The sequence below is a fragment of the Laccaria bicolor genome, genomic scaffold (assembly GCF_000143565.1).
Source record: "Laccaria bicolor S238N-H82 LACBIscaffold_13 genomic scaffold, whole genome shotgun sequence".
In the NCBI taxonomy this organism is placed as follows: Eukaryota; Fungi; Basidiomycota; class Agaricomycetes; order Agaricales; family Hydnangiaceae; genus Laccaria; species Laccaria bicolor.
This window is the reverse complement of record NW_001889884.1, coordinates 1,022,845-1,041,107: the sequence shown is the minus strand read 5'-3', so window position 1 is coordinate 1,041,107 and position 18,263 is coordinate 1,022,845. Positions and strand designations below refer to the sequence as shown.

Sequence of the window (18,263 nt, the reverse complement as noted above, 5' to 3'; positions counted from 1 at the left end):
GAGTTTAATCAAGCGTGTTATGGAGTTGTGCCCTAACAAAGGGAAAAAAATATGAGCATTTAGAGAAAATCACGAAGCGCCCACGTTACGTTTGTTTGATACAGCACAGCAGTGCCGCCACGCCGCAGGCACCAAACTTGATTGTAGGATCGCTACGCAAGAGTTCTCGTATTCTCTATTCGCAGCAGCGACACAATCAAGCTTCGCCTGGGCCTGGGCCGATTTGAGGTCCATCCCTTGATCTATATACAGCGTCTTGAGGCGTCTCTGTTCCCTGAATTGCAACCTATCGAGTTTGGTAAAGACGACGATCAAGGGGACTGAAGAGTGATGAGTGTAGATATGAGATTGACGTTAATGCTGGTTTCTCACCTTTGTTTCTTGTCTCCAGCAAGGAACGAAACAGGGCGATGTCGCCGCCCTCAAATGGTCGTTGGCCATCGGTCGGAATTTCGATGCAATACCTGACTATGTCATCAGAATGACAGAGATAAGTTGGATGGTGGAAAGTCGCACCAGATAGCGTGAAGTTGTTCAGAGAACGGTCGGCCTTTGCGATTCTCGATGAAGTCTGTTATTATCTTGAGATTCTCGGCAGATCCACTCTCTATTCCCTTGCTATCATGAAGGGAAAGAGATTTGTTATTGGGGGACGTTATTTCATGGTTGATGTCATGATCGCCAACCTGCATCCTTTTCAAAGGTGCAATTGCATACAAAGGAGGCACCGACGGACCGTAAAGTGCTGCACATTTGCGCGACCATCATCCAACTCGAAATCGAATACTTCCGAAACTAGGGTGGACTTTCCTGACCCCGCTTTACCAACCAAGAGGATTCTGAACACATCACATCCTTTGGTTACGCGGTCGAAGTAAGAGCGGAGCTGATCATCGCTGGAGTCGGTGCTGCCAACTGGCGAAGGGCCCCGAAATTGGCTACGAGGAGAGGGGAGCATTGATTGGCGAGATGGTCTTCGTCTTGCGGGAGTACTTAAGCTTATGAACGAGCCTTAAGCGCTTAAGGCTCGTTCATCCTGTCAAAGTCATGATCATGAGGATTCCGGTTTTAGGTCTGGCTTCGATAAGGGAGTGCTCAAGCGCTCAAGGCTCGCACACCCTGTCAAAGTCCTGATCATATGAGGATTCCGGTTTTGGGTCTGGCTTGGATAAGATATTACGGGAGTGCTCAAGGCTCGCACACCCTGTCAAAGCCATGGTCATGAGTCTGGCAGCTGGCTTGGATACAGCCGCTGCACCTATGAAGCAGACCTTCGAAGAGTAGCCTACTAACCGGCTCCCTTTAAAGATTTGGATTGATTATCGAGGGCATCCAGTACTGTTGCAGTGTTGCCTGGGAACGCAGGCAAGGGAAAGGCGGAAAGTTAGCTATGCACTGCTTTCTCTTATCAGCTACATCACATGATTTCAGACCCGTACCTAGCTGTACCTTGTCGTTCAACTTGGACCAAAATGTGCGAGCGCCTCTCTCCTTTGACTTCAACCTTCACGATCTCCTGAGACCTTGCGCCTCGTTGCGACAAGGTTCGCTTTGCGGTTTCGCGCATCAATCACAGAATTGGGGGCTTTGTACACAACGCGCATGGGTTGTTGCTCCTCACAGCCTACGGCCGAGGTCGAGAGCTACAAATTTGACCCTAAGTTAGTGTCTTCCGTGATCAGGCTTGAGAGCTAAATGCAATTTTTTTCCCTAGTACTATTCACCGAGGCAGGAGATTTAGGCTCTTGATCATCGGCAAGACTGGTTCTGGCAAAACTACTATTCTAAGTAAAGTATGATTCAACTTGCACAACCACTGGAGAGTATTTGACGAGAGTGTAGGTTTGTGGAGAGGATGTGGTGAGGCAATCAAATCTTTTGGTCCATATATAAGTTCTCAAAAGGTTTTCAAGGTGGATGCACCCAGTACCAGTGTAAAAAACGACATACCTCCGTTAAGTTCCGCCACTGATTGTTTCTTTAAACAAAACAGCGAGGCCATCACGACATCGAGAAGGAGATAGTATTCCAAAACAACGATAAACTCGTCGCGCACGATTCCGAGGGATTTGAAGCAGGCAAGGTGGAGGAAGTTGCGGTCGTTAGGAACTTTATCGAGAAAAGAAATAAGGAGGAAGATGTGTATCAGAGGCTTCATATGGTCTGGTTTGTAAATAACCGCTATCTTTTTTTGAACAAATCACTGAGTTCAGCCATTTTTCCTCAATAGGTACTGTATAGAAATGAACTCTAGACCGATCCAACGAGCTGAACTGGAATTTTTCTCCGTCATTTGGCAAGGTATTGAAATTTCATCTCGTCTTACGGCTGTTGAACATGCGCGTGCAAAGTTCCCGTTCTAGCGATCGTTACAAAAGTTGATGCGTTCGCTCGAGATGTCCTACAACGTCTTGAAGAGGAAAATGAGGATGAGGAGGAGTTGGACGATGCTGAACTGGAGGAAAAGGCCAAACAGGAGGCCAAAGGGAAGTTCAACAAACATTACAGAGACCCCCTGCTGGCTCTTCCACATCCTCCCAAGGCGGTCTTAGCTCTTTCGGAAAGTGGGTGACACTTGAAATAATTTTTTACTGGTCAAAAAATAGACTAACTTTCTTGAAGCACACAAATCAACACCCAACGACAGTCGTCTGACAGAATTAATACAGGAGACGCTGAAAGCGCTCAGTGGCCCGACTGAGGAAGTCAATCTTTCAATGGCAAACGAACTAACACTTCTCTTCGCGACTGCACAATTGGCGGACACACGTCCAAAGCTAGAGGCTTGCCTTTGGTATTTTCTCCCCAAGAAATCTTTGTACTTCAATTAATTAAATCCTCTGCAATTACAGGAAGGGCTATAATGGTAGGAAATTTGAAAATCTGATTTATTCCTTTTACTCACATTATTTCCCGACAAGATAACTGTGCCGCATGGCCCTCCTCAATTGAACGTCGGGGAATGTTGGACGTCTGGAATATCTCGTGGTTGGTCTTGGATTCGGAAGCAATAAACATCGTTAGTTCCTAAGGCAAATTGACTCTTTCTGCACTCAAGCGCACGTTATTCCAGTTCATGCGCTGCCTCTCTAAAGATATCGACAGTGGACCACGTGTCATCGGCAACTCGGGCTCACCATATGCCACAGAAGTCCTCACATGGTACCCCAACAAATTGAACTCCGGTAAATGCGAGCAAATGATTGCTGGTAAGGCGTCTCTCGTGAACGTTTAACACAGCCTTCTAATAAATGGAGAAGAGACAGTCTTGATTATGGAACAAGTATTTCTTCTCAAAATTTCCAACGTGGAGGGCCTAGTAAAACTCGTGAAATGGTATGACCAACGTAGTCCACTACCTAGGTATGTTCGAAACGAAATCATGAAGGAGTACCGAAAACTTTCAAACAGCGTATTGGTTGGAATGGGTGGCTCTCGTTTGGTCGACATTGTTCTCAGGAGACCACCTGGGGTGGCTAGTCTAAACTTCTAATGCTACCATCCACGATTTTATGGTTGAAAGGAGGCTGAGTTTAGGGACAATTCACTAGTTATTTTCCTGACTTTTTCTTTGGCTATCTCGCCACAATCCGCTTCCTCATTTTATAAACTTGACCCGAACACTTTGTTGCGAGCGAAGCGAGCATTAGCTTTTGACTTTTAGCCCCACGCTCCATTGTTCCCGTTTTAGAAATTATGGTGGTTGTGTTTGGCTGCACCCTCCCCAGACCGAATCGGGTTCTCCAGTTCGTAAACATGCCTTGAACATGCCTCAAGTTGACCTGGCTCAACTCACTGAGGCCACCATTCAACTACAGTAGAATAGAACAATAAAATGTCCACATTTTCAACTCTCAGTGTCATCATCCCCTCAAAAAGTCGCAACCTGGTTGGCCTGCGTTCATTTTGATTCGGGTGGAACAACCATTTTGGGGGACGGAGAGGGTGTAGCCAAATACAACCACTACAATTTCTAAAACGGGAACAATGGATTGTGGGGCTAAAAGTACGCAACTTCTCTTCTCACAACCACCACGACCATCGACGACCGGCCACCAGGATCCACCACCACGATTGAGGAACGGCGACGACCACCAACGAACGTCCACGGGGCCCACCACCAGGATCGACGAACGGCCACGAGGGCCCGCCAGCACCACCATCGACGGACGGAGACGAGCGCCCACCAACATCCACGCGCGCCCAGCACCACCATCGAGGAACGCCGATGATGGCCCACCACGATCTCTGACGATTGGGTACCAGGACCCACCACCACAATTGACAAGCTTCTATGTACGGCCCACGCCCACGATCGACGGATGGCCACGAGGGCCCACGATCGACGGACGACGACGAGCGCCCACTAATGTCCACGGGGCCACGGGGGCTCATCACCACCCTCGACAAACGGACACGGGTGCCCACGACCACGATTGGCAAACCCAATCGCACCATCGACAATTCCCCAGCCTGCCCCCATCCTCCACCCCCACTCTCTTCCTCGCATACCCCATATCACCAGAAAAACCTCGTGATGCCGACATAACATGACCCAACGCCCCCCTCTACGAACCAACACCGACGTGTTGAGCTTAACGCCAGCGTGCACAACCAGCCCCGACGTACGAACACAACCCGAACACGAGCCCAAAACAATCGATTAGCAAGGGGTCGTTATTGAAGGGGAGACGTGGTGCTCCTACGTTGATACTTCCTACTTCTACATATGTAGGTATACTATTACCTTCCCATGTAAAGTGTTTCTCGTAGATAAGGAATACATATTATATTGCCATTTACCCGGGTACAGAAGGACTTGGACAGGGGGACTTGTAATTAAAAAAAAGAAACTGAAGTTGGCCAGATGAGCAGGCACACGATGACATAGATTCGACACATTCAGATGTGTCGAACACATGTAAAATCGACACATTAGAAAGGAGGAACACATCAATGTGTCGGCAATTTACCCTATGTGTCGCGTTATGACCCTATGTGTCGCTGTCCCGATTTGGGGAGTGTGTTACTTTTCGTATACACTGGTCACAAGGTATCTCAATGTCTGCAACAAATTGGTTATGTATTTTTCCTAGTGCTACAGTTATGTAAGAGGAATTTCAGAAGAATGAGGACTGATAGTAATACATATGAGTATCAACAAGTGGAGAGATCGCCGTCGATGCCCAATGCACACAATTACGCAGGCTGATTTCAAGAAATAGTGATCTTCTTGGGCGCAAGCTCAGCAGCCGTCTTGGGGAACGTGATAGTCAAAAGGCCGTTCTCCATAGCCGCTTTAATCTCGTCATCCTACGGTATCTGCATCAGTAAAAGTCTCAATCAAAGAAAGCCATTCAAATTACCTTGACTCCCTGCGGCAACTGGAGTGTCCTCGAAAACTTCCCATAGCGACGCTCGCGCACTGCATAGCCGTCCTCATTGTAATCCTGCGATATCTTATTCTCCACAGCCACGTTCAAGTGACCGTTCTGGATCTCGAGCTGGACGTCCTCCTTTTTCGAGCCTGGGAACTCGAATGTAGCTGTCACCAAATTTTTCTCCTTGTCTTCGTGTAAATCCATCCTGTTGATTATTAACGGTTGTAGACTTGTAGTCTGCGTATGAACGATTTATGACGAACCTTGGTCTGAAATCCCGAACGGCTCCCCCGGCGGTAGCGTCAGCTTGGACAAGCTGTTGATCACCCCCGGAGTTGCGCACTGCGCGCGGAGACAAGACGTTGTCGAAGAAGCGTTCAAAGTCGTAGAATGGCTCGTAGTAGAAGACTGACATTGTAGTGACGCAGGTACTAGGTTTGTGGTAGAAGTTTTTGGGTGTGGGATGCTTAAGTGGAATTGAGAGGCTCGGACGGGAGCGACCACTTTTATACCCCAGCAGAACTGGAAGAACCGCTTAGAAAGTTCGAGTGAGACAAAGCCCAGAATGATGAGTCACGTCGAAATTTCGTGAATGAGCTCCAGCGATCAGGAACTGGAAGGACACGCGAGAAGTCGTCGAAATTTCTGGAACCAGACAGATGACGACACCGTTTCGGGCAAGTTGGTGTACAAAGACGCAGATACTTTGGCCTTTGCTTTGAATCTTCGTGTATGCTTTGACAAGGAAATCCAGACATGACCGGTGATCGTCTGTGTTTGAAGAAATCCTAGGGTTGATTTGGTCACAATTTCGTCAAGCGACCACGACAAAACAAGGAGTGACAAAAGAGACGTCAATAAGCGACAACAACACGTTGGCTCCATCGAATTCCAACAACTCACAAGCTCCAACGGAATCTATATCGCCCAGGTTCGCATGATCAATGTACTCAATGTACGAAGCACCAAAACAGTTTGCCTAGCCCTCCGTACAAGCCCATCTGGAACCAACGCTCCACGATCAAGTCTGTCCAGAAAGTTCTACCACATTCGGATATGTTCCAGACCTCGCCAGCCACGCTGCTATGATCTCACTCGAATCTTCCAAGCTATGTTTGCTCTGCTCCTGGAGGGCTTATAAAGGCCTTGCTACGTCGCACACCACCCCAACATCATTCGCTCGAACGACTCCAAAGTTCTCTCATCTCACTCATCATCACTACAATGTCAGTCTTCTACTACGAGCCATACTACGACTTTGACCGCCTCCTCGATGACGTCTTCACCCCGCGCACAGCGCGCAACGGCGGCGTCCACAACCTGAAGCGCGCTCTGCAAGGCGACGCTACACCCGAAGGCGCCGTCCGTGGTTTAAAGCCAAGGTTCGTGTAAAAAACAATCTACGCTTTCCTCATCTCAGTCTAATACACAAACACAGAATGGATCTGCACGAAGACAAAGAGAAAAACCTCGTTACAGCCACATTCGAGTTCCCAGGCTCGAAAAAGGAGGACGTCCACCTCGAAATCCATAATGGCCGCTTAGTCGTGTCGGTTGAGAACAAAATCTCGGAAGAGCATGATGAGGGTGGATATGCGATTCGTGAGCGGAGGTTTGGCAAGTTTTCGAGGACGTTGCAGCTTCCGCAGGGGGTGAAGGTATTTAAACTTTCTCATTGAATCTTGAGTGGGTTTTCGGGCTGACGCGTGTTTTTCAGGATGATGAGATCAAGGCTAATATGGAGGACGGCATTTTGACTGTGACGTTCCCCAAGTCAGGTGCTGAGCTCGCTCCGAAGAAGATCGCTATCTCTTAAATCGTCAATCTCATAAATCGCCGGGTGTATTTTTTTTTGCGAGGAGTCCTCCGAGCTTGTATATGTTTTTGCTTCTTCTGGAATATCGGAAATTTGTATTATACTTGCATGGATATGTAACACACTGAAGTCTTGAAATGATAAACTGTTCCATTCATCGAAAACATTTAGATCCAAGTTATGACATTGTGCGCATTGGCGACCACTACGTCCAACTTGAAGTCGAGCATAACCGATCCAGGAGGAAAGTCGGAGGGAGGCGCTCAGCGATTATATGGAAATGCGACCCACCCTAGCATTTCGTGCACTCCTTGAGTACGAGACCGTGTCGTCAACACGCATTGTAAGGCGAAATATTGGCTCGTTGACATGTTCACCTAGAATAATGCACCATAGCCTCACTTCGTTGTCCATCTGAAATGTGCTGTTGATGGGTTGCAGTGAAGTCTAGGCATGTAGTAGCGAAAGAACTCCTTGACGTTGCGTGTACATGTTTGGCTCCTGTCTCTATTTGAATTTCTTCTTACTGCACACCGCAAACCGCCGAAGTGAAGTGAGGCATGCCTTCAACATGCTTTCAACATGCCTTTTTATCGATAGTGCGCCTCCAGAGGCGACAACCTGAGCATCTTCACCTACCACCTCAAACCTCCTAGACAGGATGCTGAACCGGTTTCGTTCAAGAAAGATGCCTTCTTCCCCATCCCTCCTCCAACGATTTCACACGATCTTCAAGCGCCTAGGAAAAAATAAATCAAATGAGTGGAATTTACCACTTCCTCCAGAGCTAATGTATCACATCATCGACTCCTACCTTGCCACATCCACGATGATAGCTTTGTACCTCGCCTTCCCAGTTCTCCGGCCATATTGTCATTCACAATCATACCGACACATCACCGTCTACATTCGCGAAGCCTGGAAACCCCTTCAGACGATCTCCTTCGAGATCGGAATATCCAAATGTCATCCTACCCGAGAACAAGACGGCTCCATGTTCCTTTCGACACATGATGACATTGGCTATGCTGGCACGAAAAAAAATCGCGACTTCCTGTCCCTGATCAGCGATCTAACGCACGATCTCACATCAATCGAACTGGACATCACAGTAAGATGGGAAAAGCTTGACCAATACCTGAAAGCCTACATCTTCGCTCTTCTGCAACGCAGCGGCTTATGCTCAGTCAAGCTGAGATACTGTGACATTCCCGTAAACCTATTGAGTGTGGTGCAAAATCTCAAAAAACTCGACGTCGATACGTATGTGGGGCGTCCCGACTACGTGTCCTTGTCAGGAGAAAGAGAAAAGGTGTTTGTTGAAGAAGTTCGTCTCCGTGGCGGTCTCCCGTATTGCCTCATCGGTGCAGGGACGCCGTTTGACTGGTCCAGATTGAGGGTGATTGAGTATGACGGATATCGGAATAGGCCACAAGGGTTATTTCAGTTGTGTTCCTCCTCTCTTCAAGTGTTAGACCTTGCGTTTTACGGTGAAGATGGTGAGCAGTTAAGTTATTCCTAATTAACCTCATACTCACATCATACTCCCAGAATATTTCAACCTCGGCGTTCTTACCGACCTCCGTCACCTCACATTGTCTATCAGTCTTTCCTATACTGTTGAACAGACAGCGTATACCAATTTTGGAATCTACTCCTCAATCGCGCCGTTTCGTTGCGTTCCCTACATATTGGCGTCCTGCAACGGACACAACACTGTGGAGAAAATTGTCCTTATACTGAGCACGGTTGACCGTCAAGATTTGAGAAAGTGTGACTGGCTCTCCGTGGATAGTATTTTCGAGAGGGAGGGGACATGGACGTCGCTGAAGGAGGTACTGGTCGTGAATTGTGAGGTCGATGAAGACTGCACCTATCGGAAATTGCAACCCAACCAGTTGAAGTATATTGAAGCTAGTCCGACACCTTATCTTCAGGCAAGGGAGGTGATAAAGTGGCGTCAGTACGTTAAGGAAGGCATCATTGGCATGTAACCCTTTCCATGAAGTACCGACTTCTTTTTCCATTTTTATGGATTGATTCTGTATCTTTGATATCTAGCATAAGCTTTGAATTATACCGTAAGGTAAACCAGACTCGAAGCCAGTCTCCTTAGGATGCTAGAGACGAAAAAACGGGAAAAGAAGAAAATGTGAAAATAATTAGCACGGTGATTCTACTTATACGCATTTTCTCCCTTTTCTCCCTCGACAAAAACGCGAGTCACGCGACGAACATATTATTTTATTGATCGGCGTCCGAGGTGACTTTACAACTTGGAGCCACAATAACGTGTCAACAACTTGTAATTGAAGGTCAGATTTACTGCTTCAACGCCAGTGAAATTAAGGGCTAGGAGGTATAGCCTTAGCTATAGCTAGGCTAAGCTAGATCTAATTATTTAGATTCAAATGGACGATAAAGACTTTCCACAAGTCCGGCTGGAATTTGTTACCGTGACGCTGTCAACGTAGTGCGTATAAATTGAGCATATCGCCGTTGCAACAGCCTAAGTACTATCTAGCGAAACTGAAACTGGAAAAAAAAAATTCTAAGCATTCATCACTGTATCAACATAGATAAGCGGCAGGGTGGACAGTAGAAACTAACATACTAACGGTGATGATGATGACTCGTCGTCTCGGCCTGGCAGGAGTCAGAGGCCAAAAATAAATAAATCAGTGGGGTAGGAGACAGTAAGAAGTGCATTCAAAAGGGTGATGGAACACAGCACACCATATGTACTACATAAATTCAATACATGTACAAAAACTCTTCAAATACAAAACAAAACAAACAAAAAAACCCTAGCTCACAGCTCCAAAAGCACAAGCGCATTCTGCGACCTCACATCCACCCTTCCCCCTTTCTTCCCCCCCTCTTCCTCATGGCCAACACCAACCAACTCAACGAAACCCTCAACCCTCCCCCTCCCCGCCCCCCTCCCTGGCCGTTGCATAACAACCCTCCTCTTGCTCCTCCCCCCCTGTTTATTCTCATGTACCTCTACACCATGATTCGTCGTTTGGAGAGAAAAGCGACCTTCGTAGGTTGGGTAGAGCGATACGGTAGCTGGTGCGTTGGATGTTCGTGCGCTTAGTGATAAGATCGGGGAGAAGGGGGGAGGGAGAGACAAGGGGGGGAATTTGAGGTTTAGACGGCTGTTTGAGGTGTGGGCTTGGATTTTGTAGTGTGGTGGGGAAGGGGAGGTGGAGGGGATGAGATGGATGGATGCGTCTATTGGTCTGAATGCCGCCAAAAAATGGTGTTAGAAGCTTGGAAAGAGGAAAGAAGGGGAGAAGGAAGGACCCACCCATTTGAAGTGGACATCTCGAAAGGGGTGTCACCGGTACCACCACCACTATGCAGCCCAACGTCAACCCTTATGGGTGCATTAGAAGTCTTGAGTTCAAGACTCGTCGAAGCGTTGAACGTCCCTTGTATACCCCCGTTCTTCGTTACGAAACTTCCTTGATCCATACGTACCGACTAGTTTTAACTTTTGTGTCAACAGCGACTTTGGATCGGACGATGCGTAGACAACACACCTCGACTTGAATAGCCGCATTCGTCCCCTGAAGCGTAATACTCCCAAACGAAATTGTCTTGGCAAGGTCTCCCAAGCGATGAAGTGTATTCGGCAAGTCCGTCTCGAACCTCTTGATGTACAGCGGTGTGGATTCGTCAGCAGAATCAGAGGGCAGAACGATGGTTATCTCCATGTATAGTTGCTTGTCGACTCCAGGGCCAGTATACCACCACTCGGGGGTCTACATTCCAAAAAAAAGGTAAGTGACATGAACGATCCTAGGAAGGGAAAAGACGTACAAAAACGCCAACACCACTAACACCCCCCTCCCGTTCAACCAAACACGCCTTCGCCCCATCCCTAACATCTTCCCTAAAATACCTTACAGTGACTCTAACACTCGCCACACCCTTCTTCTGCTCAGGATCAACAACAACATCCAACGTCCCACTCGACATCGGGCCCCTCGACAGCAAAAAAATATTTCCTTCCCCTCGTTGGTTGTTTAATGGCAACTCAAACGTCCTTTGGGACGAATACGGGAACGCGCTGGGGGGTAGGAAGGAGTGGCCAGGTGGGTATTGGGCCGCGTACGAGGTAGGCGAGAACGGTTCGAGGGACCATGCGAAGCCTGTCACACACGCGGAGAGTGTTAGGTCTGAAGGGACGGCGTAGCTCCCTGGCCTGTGGTGATGGTGGGGCCGCCAGTGAACGAGGGAGAGAAAACTGCGGATGAAGATGCCTGATAACAGCCAGATGACGACCGCTACGAAAAAGGCGCGGCAGAAGCGGGTGCATGGTCTTTCGCCTGAGCGGACGTAGATGGGTTGTTGTTGGATGGGGTATGGTTGGATTATGGGGTAGTTGGGTTGGGTGGTTGGTTGACTTGGTGATGCGGTGTATGGTGGTGGAGGCTTTGCCACTTGTGAGCTTGTGGACTGTTCCCCGGGTTTGTTGGTCATGGTGTGGTAGAGAAAGAGGGAGGAGGAGGAAAGGAGATATAAACACTCCTGGATGGAGCAGCTGCGGAGCTACGATGTCACACATCAGGTAACTACGTATTTTATGACTCTCCTGCCTTTGACCGATGCCTCTGTCGTTTCTTCTTCTTCACCTCCTTAACCTCTTCATTCCCAACATCTTGTCTTTTCCTCTTCTCCCCCGTCTTTTCCTCTCCTTCTTTCTCCACATCCACCTCGGCCCCAGCAGCCGCTTTCATCTTCATCCTCTCCTTCTTCCCCTTCCTCTTCTTCACTTTCTCCCCTTCTCCTCCTCCATCTCCCCCTGCTCCTCCTCGACCCCCCATCACAAACCCACGATCACCAACCCGCTCACCAACCTTCTCCTTAAACTCCCTCAACTTCTCCTTCTCCTTCACATCCCAGCGACTCCGATCCTTCTCCTGCCTATACGGCGCATACTTCTTCACAGACACGTACTCGTTCAGCTCTTTATCCGTAGCTAACAAAATCTCCACCGGTGCCAAAGAGTATGTCTGTGTTGGGACGGGGACGTATTTGAAGCGGGTGGGTTGGCCGGCGACCTGTATTATATACCAGTAGTTAGTTAGCCAATCAAAAAAGGTGAAAAAGAGAAAGACAAACCAAATCGTTAAAATCAAGCCCATAAATCTCATCCATATACTCATCCAACTTCCGCTTCCGCATCTCCTCCGTCCCATCCCACTCTTCCTCCTCCCCCTCCCCCCTATCAACATCAGCATCCATAAAATCAACATCAACCCCTCCCTCGTCCCCTGTCTTCTTCTTCTTTTTCTCCTTCTTCTCCTTCTTCTTCTTCTCCTTCTTCAACTCCCTCTTACTCTTAACAGTAACAGGAAACACATCATCCTCCGACACGAGTATACCCCCCATATCAATATCATCCTCCCACACAGGCTTCCCATCCTCATCCTCCCCCTCCCCCCCTTCCTGCTCCCCCTCAGCAAACAACCCCCTCATCCGCTCATCATACCTCTCCGCATCCCACTCCCCCTCAAGCTCACTTCCAAAACCCTCCTCCAACTCCCCCAACCCACCCTCCCACTTTATCTTCTCCAACATCCTCCTAACCTCCCGCTGCTTCAACGCCTTCATCCTCCTAACCTCCTCCCTCTTCCTCTCCATCTCCTCCTCCTTCCTCTTCCTCCTTCTTTCTCGCGCCTCTTTCCGCGTGGTGTCGACCCGCCTGACGATGGATAGGAGGGACCGTGGGAAGGAGGGGATATGTGCCGCGTTTGGTTCTTCGAAGCGGTGGTTGTATGATGCTTCGAAGTGCGAGGCGAGGGAGTTGAAGGATGTGTCGGAGAGGAGGGCGGGGTCTTCTTCTTCTTCTTCTTCTTCTTCTTCGTGGTTGTTGGGTTCGGAGGCGTCGTCACCCCCATCTTCCTCAGTTTTCTCTTTCTTTTTCTTCTTGCCCTCCTTGCGCTTTTGTTCAAGTGGAGAAGTGATCTCCCCATACGTAGGTACGTGCCCTGATGACCGGTCGATCCATCCTCGGTTCAAGATATAACTGTTCACAAAAAAAAAAGGGTTAGTCATTTCAAGGAAAGGGACGAAAGAAAGGGCGGTTTACTTCATCAAAAACTCCTGGTCTTTTTCCGATTTCGATTTTCGCGGTTCGGTTTTTTCTTCTTCTCCCTCCTCATCCTCTTCCCCATCCTTCCCCTTCTTCTTCTTTTTCGACTTTTTCTTCTTCTTCTTTGTCTCCTCTTTCTCACCCTCCCCCTCCCCGTCCGCCTCCCCATCCGCCTCCGCCTCATCCCCATCAACACTAACCAACTCCCTCAAATCCCCCACCTGCCTCTCCAAAAAAGCACGATACTCCTCTTCCTCAGCTTCCCTCTCATCTTTCGTTTTTTCGCGCGGGATGAGAAGGTCGTCTTCTTCTTCCTCTTCCTCTTCCTCTTCACGCTTGGTCTTTTTTGAAGGTGAAGGCAAGGCGCCGTGAAAAGCAGCGATAGTTTCGTCTCGGAGCTTACGCTGTTCTTCGACGTGTGTTGCTGGTTTTGCTTCGGGTGATGGGGAGCGGGAAAGGGAGGGGTTGAGCACGGTGGAGAGGGCTGCTTGGCGGAGTGTGAGGGGTTTTGACTGGGTTTTGAAGTGCTTGATTAGTGTCGTGGACGAGAGAGGATGAACGAAACGAAAACGGACTTTATCTTTTTTCGTCTTCTTACTCCTCTCCGTTTCCGTAGATTTCGTGGTAGTTGACTGGGTTACTTTTTCCGTTTCCTCTACACACCACACCCTTCCCATCAGCTCAGGGGGAAAAAAAAACGGCAGAACAGAAGAACGTACCCCCAAAAACATTAACCGCACTCTCATATATCCCAGGATCCTTCCTCCTTATCCTAGCAAGCGTACGTAGGATAGCAACGTCCATCGCAGCAGTTAGCTCTTCCCCATCTTCGTCTTCCGATTCTGCGCTTTCTGAGTCGGTGGAGGAGAGTGAGGAGGCGGAGGAGCCGTATGAGGAGCCGTATTTTTCTTTTACTTCAAAGATAGGACATGTTAAAAAAAAACGAAGACAAGGAAAGAGAAGGATGGAGGAATGAGGAGGAACGTACACTTTGCCAATTCCTCCCTCTCCTTCCTGTACTCGAACGCTTTGGCGTAGTGCTCGTTAATGGTGAGCTGTGCGTCTTTCAGCACACCGCCTTCGTCGTCTGATGAATCTGTGAGCATCCTTGGCTTGGTAGACGCGTTGCGCTTGCAAACCCCAGACGGTTGTGGTTGAGAGAAAATCAAAATGAATGATTGGATGTCACGTGTTGCACCTTTCTCCGTTTCCCCCAAGTCAACTCGGAATCTCGAATGATTTATGTAAGGACGCCCTAGCTCTGCGCTGGACTACTGTTCACCATTTTCACGTACTACGTATACAGGGCTTCACGAGATGAAATGTCCAACCGCTCTGCGCTCCCATGGATCTGACTACATCGCAACTCTACCCCTTGGCTTGGGTGACCCTTTTGGGTCTCTACTGCTCGGCGGAAATCGCGATCGAACCCAAATTGACTTCATTCCACGAACACTTCCATCTCAACATCATCTCCAAATACCAACCAATCCAAGCCGAAGCAGTCCCGAAGGGTACGCTCGTTATACTGTATTATGTAAGTATGATCCGGAAATGCATGGTAAGTCCCTTCCAACTTGTTCCCGCAAATCCTAGTCTTAACCAATGAGTATACTTACTATCAGGACACTGATGCACGATCCAAACGCCTTTGTGGATCCAAATGAACGATACCTCAATGCCGATGAATGCATTCGGAGTCCTGGAGCTGCTGTTTTTGGGTTAGGGCGTCGGTGAGTTGTTGTTGTCGTTGACTATGTTCCGAAACCTCATTGCGTCTTTGTTTTTCTTTTGGGGGAGAATACAGAGTATCCAACGTCCTGGCGGTTTACAATATCAAGCCGCCAGCAGACGATGAGGGGAATGAAGTGAAGCTTAAAAGGGAGGCGATGGGTGGGCTTTTGTCGTCTGTTGATTTATCAGACTCTAAGTTGCCTTTTGACTGATGGAATTTAGGTATTTGGTCCCTTTTAAATGTGCGATTGAACCTTGGTCGAGTGTTCCTTTGGCGTTGATTCAGGGTGTTTGATCAAGGGACGCAATGGTTTTTCTTTTGGTATTTCTGTGGTATTTATGTGTTGCGTTTGGATGCACCATGCTTAATTTTTTTCACTAGTACGGTTGTGGATTCCAATGTGAGTAGTATGTTTACTTTGCGATGTTCACTGGTAAGTACGAAAAGGGGTTACCGTGACCATGTGCTGTCCTGATAACCGCGTGTAGCTTTTATATCCTGCTGATAAGTACGTGATAGTGATCTACTTCCAACTCTTTGCTCACCCTCACCAGCACCAATCACAATGATAGTCCTCCTCACCGAAGGCGACGAACGCTCTCCCTTGAAAACCACCCCGCCCCAACTTCCCTCACAATTTCAAGCACCGGCGCCTCCGCCCTACTCACCCCCCGCTAACGCTCATGGCCAAGGTTTACTAGGACGCCCAACACCAACCTTCTGCCAATCACTCCACCGTGACATCCACTCACACGACCAACCATCCGGCTCCGTCTCACAACGCACCTCCCGGAGATTCATACGTGCGTTTTTGGTTGCGGTGATGGTTATCATCTTGTGGGGGATGTTCATAGATAGTGTGGATATTGCTGCGAGGGTCGACAGGAGTAAGATTAATTTGGGGGATTATCATGGGTATTCGGTTGTGAGTCTTTCTTTCACCTGTTGTTGGGTTTTTTCGTGGTCTGATTGGTGAGTGGGACATATAGAAGAACTTTTTTAGGAGCTTTCTTGGGTCATCTCCAAGACGAGCACCGACGGTATCTACGCCGTCGCCTTGTGCCCCTTCGTTGGTGCCGGGCGGTGAAACTCGTCCGCTGCCTATTCAGTACCCGCCTTATGTCGTTATTGAGCCGTCTTCGGTGCCACCATAGACTCCTCCCCATTATGGTCCCTGCAGCTCCCCCTACTCCATAATGCCGGATCTCTCGAACTTCGCAATGTTGGGGTTGCTTCTCCAGCCCTGCTGTCAGCCTTCCCGTGGCGACTCATCGCCTTCTACCCTCTTCCCGCCGCCCCATTGCTTCACGCACCCCACTTTCCAAACTGCTTCGCATACCTTACTTCGCGCCCTGCTTCATATACTCCCGTACCGTCTCTCATATTCCTTACTGACTACAGAACTTGCTTCACGCACCCCACTTTCCAAACTGCTCCACGGACCTCACTGCGCGCCCTGCTTCACATACCCCCACACGATACCTCCCACACTTTCCCCTCCTTACTATGACGTCCCTCATGTTCATCAGACGACTTCCTGACTCCAGAGCCCTCAATGATACCTGTACACCTTCTATCAAATTAACCATGTAATACCTTCTAGGATGAGTGAAGATAGAGTGAGCTCCAAGTAAGCTCTCAAGAAAAAAGCGTGCAAACGGTAAACCACTTTGGTGAAACGGACTTTGTGCAAAGATCGACTTGGAAATGTATGGAGACGTGTGTCGGTGGAGAGAACAAAACCATGCTATTCTTTTTGCTGGTAGGGGACGCGCATGTGGGTCGAGTCATTTGACACGCGTTGCTGTGGCTTGTTGACAGCTAATGTTCGTCACGTTTTTGCCAGTGCTCAGTCATTCCATCTGGCAGTCCTCACACCCAACTCACACCTCTCCGAGTCGAAGTCAATGCATGCTGCATGCAGCACCAAAACGAATAAGGTTGCTCCTATTTCCGTATAGGCATGTCTGGGAGTAGCAAAAAATTCGTCATCTCTTCAAATTAAGCCTGTTTCCAGAAATTTCTACCACATTCGGATACGTTCCAGTCATGTCTTCACAATTTTTCCTTGCTAAGCTGCTTCACTTGAAACTTCCAAACGATTCTGGTTCTTCTGCTGGAGAGTATATAAAAGTGCTGCTTTATCTCCTACCACTTCCCAACATCACTGCAAAAGTCCACTTGTACGCATTTTCACTACTACCATCTGACTCGCCTTGCTACAATGTCGGTTTTCTACTACGAGCCATACTACGACTTTGACCGCCTCCTCGACGACATCTTCACACCGCGCACAGCGCGCAACGGCGTCCATAAGCGTGCTCTGCAAAGCGATGCTACCCCCGAGGGGGCCGTGCGTGCTTTAAAGCCAAGGTTCGTGAAAAAATAATGCAGCTCTTTTCAGTCCAAAATTACTAACTACACAAACACAGAATGGACCTGCACGAAGACAAAGAAAAAAACCTCGTAACAGCCACATTCGAGTTCCCTGGATCGAAAAAGGAGGATGTCCACCTCGAGATTCATAATGGCCGTCTAGTCGTGTCGATTGAGAACAAGATTTCGGAAGAGCATGATGAGAGCGGGTATGCGGTGCGCGAGCGGAGGTATGGGAAGTATTCGAGGACTTTGCAGTTGCCACAGGGCGTCAAGGTAATTAAATTTGCTTGGTTGACTCATGAGTGTGCTTTTGCAGCTGACGCGCGTGTTGTAGGACGATGAGATTAAAGCGGGGATGGAGGATGGGGTGTTGACCGTAACGTTCCCCAAGTCAGGTGCTGAGCTTGCTCCGAAGAAGATCACTATTTCGTAAATACGGAGCGCGAATCTTGTCAGGTCTTGTCTTTGGAGGGGTTCTCCGACCTGTAGTTTGTTATCTACATTATACCTCTTAATTCTGTAAATGTTGTACCGGATTCTTCAACGTGTAGCACAAGTCAAATCGATCAGTGTTCTTTTCATTAAAAACATGTGGATCTCAAGACACTTTGCGTGTTGGATGGTTCATTTACCCGATTCGTTGAGAACTCGATAAAATCGTAAAATTATTATATATTTACGAAAGGGAACTCAAATAAGCAGGTGGGCGATTTGAAAGTAAGAGCGACGATAAGTCACAACACGTCGGAGAAGAAGTCAGAGGGAGGCACTGTGTTGGATTGATGTATTATAGTGAATGCGCCTCGTTCTCTGATTTTTTTCTGCTTTGTATCTGAAGTTCCAGGT

At 48.4% G+C, this 18,263-nt stretch overlaps 6 protein-coding genes across 6 annotated transcripts in view; 4 read left to right on the top strand and 2 right to left on the bottom strand.

Moving 5' to 3' along the window:
* The window catches only part of LACBIDRAFT_298293 (uncharacterized protein), a 29,189-nt gene extending 21,832 nt beyond the window's left edge, over positions 1-7,357 (top strand). The window contains exons 4-6 of the mRNA XM_001881688.1: positions 6,596-6,763; positions 6,820-7,039; positions 7,099-7,357. Coding sequence (XP_001881723.1) covers positions 6,606-6,763; positions 6,820-7,039; positions 7,099-7,197 — 477 coding nt within the window. The 5' untranslated portion in view covers positions 6,596-6,605 and the 3' untranslated portion in view covers positions 7,198-7,357. The remainder of the gene's footprint in view (positions 1-6,595; positions 6,764-6,819; positions 7,040-7,098) is intronic.
* Positions 7,358-8,026: 669 nt separating this feature from the next.
* LACBIDRAFT_327728 (uncharacterized protein) lies at positions 8,027-9,619 on the top strand (the record flags this gene model as incomplete). The annotated part of the gene is made up of 4 exons (XM_001881687.1): positions 8,027-8,696; positions 8,749-9,160; positions 9,259-9,278; positions 9,603-9,619. 4 exons carry the CDS (start codon positions 8,027-8,029, stop codon positions 9,617-9,619), a joined length of 1,119 nt encoding a protein of 372 aa, XP_001881722.1.
* Positions 9,620-10,009: 390 nt separating this feature from the next.
* LACBIDRAFT_298291 (uncharacterized protein) lies at positions 10,010-11,688 on the bottom strand (the record flags this gene model as incomplete). The annotated part of the gene is made up of 4 exons (XM_001881519.1): positions 10,010-10,442; positions 10,511-10,686; positions 10,746-10,967; positions 11,026-11,688. The coding sequence occupies 4 exons, from the start codon at positions 11,686-11,688 to the stop codon at positions 10,010-10,012; spliced, it is 1,494 nt and encodes a 497-aa protein (XP_001881554.1).
* A 101-nt stretch (positions 11,689-11,789) lies between these two features.
* LACBIDRAFT_298290 (uncharacterized protein) lies at positions 11,790-14,409 on the bottom strand (the record flags this gene model as incomplete). Its single annotated transcript, XM_001881518.1, has 5 exons — positions 11,790-12,269; positions 12,331-13,237; positions 13,301-13,958; positions 14,023-14,217; positions 14,292-14,409. The coding sequence occupies 5 exons, from the start codon at positions 14,407-14,409 to the stop codon at positions 11,790-11,792; spliced, it is 2,358 nt and encodes a 785-aa protein (XP_001881553.1).
* A 239-nt stretch (positions 14,410-14,648) lies between these two features.
* On the top strand, positions 14,649-16,125 carry LACBIDRAFT_327726 (uncharacterized protein; the record flags this gene model as incomplete). The annotated part of the gene is made up of 7 exons (XM_001881686.1): positions 14,649-14,840; positions 15,030-15,036; positions 15,260-15,279; positions 15,420-15,438; positions 15,593-15,841; positions 15,893-15,963; positions 16,042-16,125. 7 exons carry the CDS (start codon positions 14,649-14,651, stop codon positions 16,123-16,125), a joined length of 642 nt encoding a protein of 213 aa, XP_001881721.1.
* A 1,074-nt stretch (positions 16,126-17,199) lies between these two features.
* On the top strand, positions 17,200-17,850 carry LACBIDRAFT_190797 (uncharacterized protein; the record flags this gene model as incomplete). The annotated part of the gene is made up of 3 exons (XM_001881685.1): positions 17,200-17,411; positions 17,471-17,690; positions 17,752-17,850. The coding sequence occupies exons 1-3, from the start codon at positions 17,263-17,265 to the stop codon at positions 17,848-17,850; spliced, it is 468 nt and encodes a 155-aa protein (XP_001881720.1). The 5' UTR covers positions 17,200-17,262.
* Between the last annotated feature and the right edge of the window lie 413 nt (positions 17,851-18,263).